The 6,783-nt window shown below is 48.2% G+C and overlaps 1 protein-coding gene across 1 annotated transcript; it reads right to left on the bottom strand.

The window, feature by feature from the left end:
* Window positions 1-280: 280 nt before the first annotated feature.
* Window positions 281-6,657, bottom strand: LOC127926943 (voltage-dependent T-type calcium channel subunit alpha-1I-like; the record flags this gene model as incomplete). The annotated part of the gene is made up of 4 exons (XM_052512569.1): window positions 281-452; window positions 661-858; window positions 1,635-1,703; window positions 6,570-6,657. Coding segments are annotated over 4 exons (527 nt in total), but the record flags the coding sequence as incomplete, so codon positions are not given.
* Between the last annotated feature and the right edge of the window lie 126 nt (window positions 6,658-6,783).

The raw sequence follows: 6,783 nt of genomic DNA, 5'->3' as shown, positions 1-6,783 counted from the left end.
GTAGTGTGGTCGTAGTGTGGTCCTACCTAAGAGGTCGTAGTGTGGTGGAAATTATTGGTCCTACCTGAGAGGTGGTAGTGTGTGAGGGTAGTAGTGTGGTCGTAGTGTGGACCTACCTGAGAAGGGTAAATTAGTGGTCGTAGTGTGGTCGTAGTGTGGTCCTACCTGAGTGGTCGTAGTGTGGTCGTAGTGTGGTGGTAGTGGCTGGTCCTACCTGAGAGGAGTCGTAGTGTGAGTGCATTAGTGGCCAATTGCATTAGTATGGTGTGTGTGGTCCTACCTGAGAGGTCGTAGTATTGGTCGTAGTGATGCCAGTAGTGTGGTCCTACCTGAGAGGTCATAGTGTGGTTGTAGTGTGGTGCTAGTGTGGTCCTACCTAAGAGGTGTAGTGTCCTACCTGAGGTCGTAGTGTCTACCTGAGAGGTCGTAGTGTGGTCGTAGTGTGTTCCTACCTGAGAGGTCGTAGTGTGATTGTCTGAGAGGTCGTAGTGTGGTCGTAGTGTGGGTCGTGATGTGATTCCTGCCTGAGAAGTCGTAGTGGTGCGTAGTGTGGTCCTACCTGGGAGGAATTCGTGTGATGTGTGGTGGCTAGTGTGAGGTCCACACAGAGAGGTCGTAGTGTGGTGTGGTGTGGTAGTAGTGGTCGTAGTGTGGTCCTACCTGAGAGGCCGAGTGTGGTGGCGTGAGTAGCCGGGAGTGTTCGTAGCTCTGGAGGATTCCCAGGATGCGGTTCCCTCCAGCCCAGGCCAGAGAAACCAGGATGTCCACCAGAGAGACAAACACCAGGATCCCATCCAGAACATTCCAGCTGCCTTCGTGTAGCTCTGTTTGCCCTACAGAACCTCCCAACGCTACAATCTATAGACACAACATTGGAGAAGACAATAACTCCAGGACTGACAACAGACTGAAACAGACAGCAGATAGAAACAGACAGCAGACTGAAACAGACAGCAGACAGAAAAAAAAACAGAGATCAGACTGAAACAGACAGCACTCTGAAACAGAGATCAGACTGAAACAGACAGCAGACAGAAACAGAGACAGACTGAAAGCAGAGAACAGACTGGAAACAGACAGCAGACAGAAACAGACAGCAGACTGAAACAGACAGCAGACAGAAACAGACAGCAGACTGAAACAGACAGCAGACTGAAACAGACAGCAGACTGAAACAGACAACAGACTGAAACAGACAGCAGACTGAGACAGACAGCAGACTGAGACAGACAGCAGACTGAAACAGACAGCAGACTGAAACAGAGATCAGACTGAGACAGACAGCAGACTGAAACAGACAGCAGACTGAAACAGACAGCAGACTGAAACAGACAGCAGACTGAAACAGAGATCAGACTGAGACAGAGATCAGACTGAAACAGACAACAGGCTGAGACAGACAGCAGACTGAGACAGACAGCAGACTGAGACAGACAGCAGACTGAAACAGACAACAGACTAAAACAGACAACAGACTGAGACAAACAGCAGACTGAGACTGAGACAGACAGCAGACTGAGACTGAGACAGACAGCAGACTAAAACAGACAACAGACTGAGACAAACAGCAGACTGAGATTGAGACAGACAGCAGACTGAGACAGACAACAGACTGAAACAGACGGTAGTATTACCTTGACAGTCATCTCAGCCAGGAAGATGATAGTGAACACGTAGTTGGAGACACTCAGAAACACTCTCTCCTGGAGGGAGGGAGAGTAGGAGAGACAGTATATTACAGCAGAGAGTATCTAGTTGGAGACACTCAGAAACACTCTCTCCTGGAGGGAGGGAGAGTAGGAGAGACAGTATATTACAGCAGAGAGTATCTAGTTGGAGACCCTCAGAAACACTCTCTCCTGGAGGGAGGGAGAGAAGGAGAGACAGTATATTACAGCAGAGAGTATCTAGTTGGAGACACTCAGAAACACTCTCCCGGAGGGAGGGAGAGTAGGAGAGACAGTATATTAGAGCAGAGAGTATCTAGTTGGAGACACTCAGAAACACTCTCCTGGAGGGAGGGAGAGTAGAAGAGACAGTATATTACAGCAGAGAATATCTAGTTGGAGACCCTCAGAAACACTCTCCTGGAGGGAGGGAGAGTAGGAGAGACAGTATATTAGAGCAGAGAGTATCTAGTTGGAGACACTCAGAAACACTCTCTCCTGGAGGGAGAGTAGGAGAGACAGTATATTACAGCAGAGAGTATCTAGTTGGAGACCCTCAGAAACACTCTCCTGGAGGGAGGGAGAGTAGGAGAGACATCGCAAGACATCGATGTTCCAACGACCGTTAGACCAGACGATGCATTTCTACGTACGAGCTTAGATGTTCCAACGACAGACGACCGTTAGACCAGACGATGCATTTCTACGTACGAGCTTAGATGTTCCAACGACCGTTAGACCAGACGATGCATTTCTACGTACGAGCTTAGATGTTCCAACGACAGACGACCGTTAGACCAGACGATGCATTTCCTACGTGCGAGCTTAGATGTTCCAACGACCGTTAGACCAGACGATGCATTTCTACGTACGGCTAGATGTTCCAACGACCATTAGACCAGACGATGCGTTTCTACGCACGAGCTTAGATGTTCCAACGACCGTTAGACCAGACGATACATTTCTACGTCGAGCTTAGATGTTCCAACGGCCGTTGGACCAGACGATGCATTTTCGTACGAGCTTAGATGTTCAGACGACCGTTAGACCAGACGATGCATTTCTACGTACGAGCTTAGATGTTCCAACGACCGTTAGACCAGACGATGCATTTCTACGTACGAGCTTAGATGTTCCAACGACCGTTAGACCAGACGATGCATTTCTACGTACGAGCTTAGATGTTCCAACGCCAGACGACCGTTAGACCAGACGATGCGTTTCTACGTACGAGCTTAGACGAGCTTAGATGTTCCAACGACCGTTAGACCAGACGATGCATTTCTACGTACGAGCTTAGACGAGCTTAGATGTTCCAACGACAGATGACCGTTAGACCAGACAATGCATTTCTACGTACGAGCTTAGATGTTCCAACGACCGTTAGACCAGACGATGCGTTTCTACATACGAGCTTAGATGTTCCGACGCCAGACGACCGTTAGACCAGATGATGCATTCCTACATACGAGCTTAGCTAGCTGACGTCGCCACGACGACATCGTCTGCAAGATCGAGGAGGGGGAACAAGTTTCTGGCCATCTGTAAAAAAAAAAGGGGCCCTGTGATATTGTTTCCTTCATGTCAAACACTGACAACCCAACAGACTTGCCGTGTTGTCATCCGGTATGAAAAAGATGTCAAGGCAGAGATAGCCCTAATTAATTGGTGAATTGTTGGAATTATGAAAATAGAATTATTATTCAAATTATAATATAGTGGGCGGCACCTTGAATACATTATTGCTTGACATGACAACGAATGACTAAGCCAAGGGAGGAATTATTGACAGGGTAGGAACGAAAGTGGTGGTCAATGTTTCCAAGGGGACACTAATTAGATGTAAACATTCCATGTTTTCTTACCTCATGTAACTAGCCAGCGAGCTAACATATTCACGTTTCACCTATTTCGCTCTGATTTATGATACTGTGGCATAAACAATATGCTTAGCTACAGTGATTCCTCCTTTAGCGTAGCCTCTTCTGTAGCCTGTCAACTATGTGTCTGTCTATCCCTGTTCTCTCCTCTCTGCACAGACCATACAAACGCTCCACACCGCGTGGCCACCCTAATCTGGTGGTCCCAGCGCGCACGACCCACGTGGAGTTCCAGGTCTCCGGTAGCCTCTGGAACTGCCGATCTGCGGCCAACAAGGCAGAGTTCATCTCAGACTATGCCTCCCTCCAGTCCCTCACCCCCCCTTAAAAGATTTAGATGCACTATTGTAAAGTGGCTGTTCCACTGGATGTCATAAGGTGAATGCACCAATTTGTAAGTCGCTCTGGATAAGAGCGTCTGCTAAATGACTTAAATGTAATGTAAATGTAAAAGTTTGCGAGTTTACACCGAGGGACTTAGAGGTACCCAGCATCACGGCTCCAGACCACCACCAGGGGAGTTAGAGGTATACAGCATTACGTCTCCAGACCACCACCAGGGGGAGTTAGAGGTACCCAGCATCACGGCTCCAGACCACCACAAGGGGGAGTTAGAGGTACCCAGGATCACGGCTCCAGACCACCACCTGGGGGAGTTAGAGGTACCCAGGATCACGGCTCCAGACCACCACAAGGGGGAGTTAGAGGTACCCAGCATTACGGCTCCAGACCACCACCTGGGGGAGTTAGAGGTACCCAGCATCACGTCTTCATTTCTCCAGACCACCACCAGGGAGACATAGAGGTACCCAGCATCATTACTCCAGACCACCACCAGGGGGAGTTAGAGGATACCCAGCATCACAGCTTCATTTCTCCAGACCACCACCAGGGAGACATAGAGGTACCCAGTGTCATGGCTCCAGACCACCACCAGGGGGAGTTAGAGGTACCCAGCATCATGGCTCCAGACCACCACAAGGGGGAGTTAGAGGTACCCAGCATCACGGCTCCAGACCACCACCAGGGGGAGTTAGAGGTACGCAGCATCACGGCTCCAGACCACCACCAGGGGGACTTAGAGGTACGCAGCATCATGGCTTCATTTATCCAGACCACCACCAGGGGGAGTTAGAGGCACCCAGCATTACGGCTCCAGACCACCACCTGGGGGAGTTAGAGGTACCCAGCATCACGTCTTCATTTCTCCAGACCACCACCAGGGAGACATAGAGGTACCCAGCATCATTACTCCAGACCACCACCAGGGGGAGTTAGAGGATACCCAGCATCACAGCTTCATTTCTCCAGACCACCACCAGGGAGACATAGAGGTACCCAGTGTCATGGCTCCAGACCACCACCAGGGGGAGTTAGAGGTACCCAGCATCACGGCTCCACACCACCACAAGGGGAGTTAGAGGTACCCAGTGTCACGGCTCCAGACCACCACCAAGGGGAGTTAGAGGTACCCAGTGTCACGGCTCCAGACCACCACCAGGGGGAGTTAGAGGTACCCAGTGTCACGGCTCCAGACCACCACCAAGGGGAGTTAGAGGTACCCAGTGTCACGGCTCCAGACCACCACCAAGGGGAGTTAGAGGTACCCAGTGTCACGGCTCCAGACCACCACCAAGGGGAGTTAGAGGTACCCAGTGTCACGGCTCCAGACCACCACCAGGGGGAGTTAGAGGAACCCAGATTTACGGCTCCAGACCACCACCGGGGGGAGTTAGATCACTCATTATGCATTTTGGGTCCCAAGGTTTTTATATAACCAATCATATTGAGTGGTTCCAATGATGAATTTGACGCGAGCCACCTCTCCCTGGTGACGTTCTTCAGCAAAGATGGCTGTCAAAACATTACGGTGGAAACCAAATGTAAGTAATTATAACGTCAAGCAAAACGTTTACAATGGAGAGGAATATGTCAGTTAGTGTAGAGACAAACGATTGGGCATCATTTTTTGTCATAAAGTTAATTTACGAAAATCGTGATTTAGCAAGTTAACTGACTGGCTAACATTATTAGCCAGCTAGCTAGCTGGTGTTATGAAATGAGTACATTATGACATTGTTTAATGTTTTAGGGACTCCTGAGAAAACCAGCACACCAGGCTGTCGTCTTGGGAAACAGTGGATGTAAAGAATCTCGCTACTCGCCGAAAGCATTTTGAATGTACAGTTGTGTAAGCTTGCCTTGCAGTACAGCTGAAGTAACATAGCTAGCTCACTATGTACTAGGCTTATTGTGTAGTGGAGGATCAAAATAACTGCATGCCTATGGATGTCTAGCTAGCTACAGTATGTCGCCGATCTGTGTATATGGACCCTAAAACGTTAGGTTCTGAACTAATATCGATACCAATCTATGAACCTCAGCTATCATAGTTGTTGTATCGACTTCAAGTCTGAAATGGCATTAAGAATGAAGCCTAACCAACCACGTTGAAATAGGGTTCTAGAAGGTAAAGTATAAATAGGGTTCTAGAAGGGAAAGTATAAATAGGGTTCTAGAAGGGAAAGTATAAATAGGGTTCTAGAAGGGAAAGTATAAATAGGGTTCTAGAAGGGAAAGTATAAATAGGGTTCTAGAAGGTAAAGTATAAATAGGGTTCTAGAAGGTAAGGTATAAATAGGGTTCTAGAAGGTAAAGTATAAATAGGGTTCTAGAAGGTAAAGTATAAATAGGGTTCTAGAAGGTAAAGTATAAATAGGGTTCTAGAAGGTAAAGTAAAAACCTGGTTCTAGAAGGTAAAGTAAAAACCTGGTTCTAGAAGGTAAAGTAAAAACAGGGTTCTAGAAGGTAAAGTATAAATAGGGTTCTAGAAGGTAAAGTATAAATAGGGTTCTAGAAGGGAAAGTATAAATAGGGTTCTAGAAGGTAAAGTATAAATAGGGTTCTAGAAGGGAAAGTATAAATAGGGTTCTAGAAGGTTAAGTAAAAAAACCCAAAGTGGTCGATGCATCAATACTGGTATATAGTAAAATAGGGTATTACACCAGCCCTAGTGTCTTACGGTGCTGTGAGGCAGAATGCCGGGTCTCTCCAGAGCGATGGTGATGCAGTTGAGGAAGATGAAGAGGGAGGACCACGTGATCAAACATCTTATGAGAGATCATCCCCTTAGCCCACACCCGGAACCCTAGAGGAGGGAGGGAGAGGGGGTGGGGGAGGGAGCATGGGAGAAAGAGGGGAGGGGGATGTGGATGGGATGAGGAGTGGAGTAGGGG

The sequence above is a fragment of the Oncorhynchus keta genome, unplaced genomic scaffold, assembly GCF_023373465.1.
Source record: "Oncorhynchus keta strain PuntledgeMale-10-30-2019 unplaced genomic scaffold, Oket_V2 Un_contig_8707_pilon_pilon, whole genome shotgun sequence".
NCBI classification, from domain to species: domain Eukaryota; kingdom Metazoa; phylum Chordata; class Actinopteri; order Salmoniformes; family Salmonidae; genus Oncorhynchus; species Oncorhynchus keta.
This window is presented reverse-complemented; position numbering and strand designations above follow the sequence as displayed.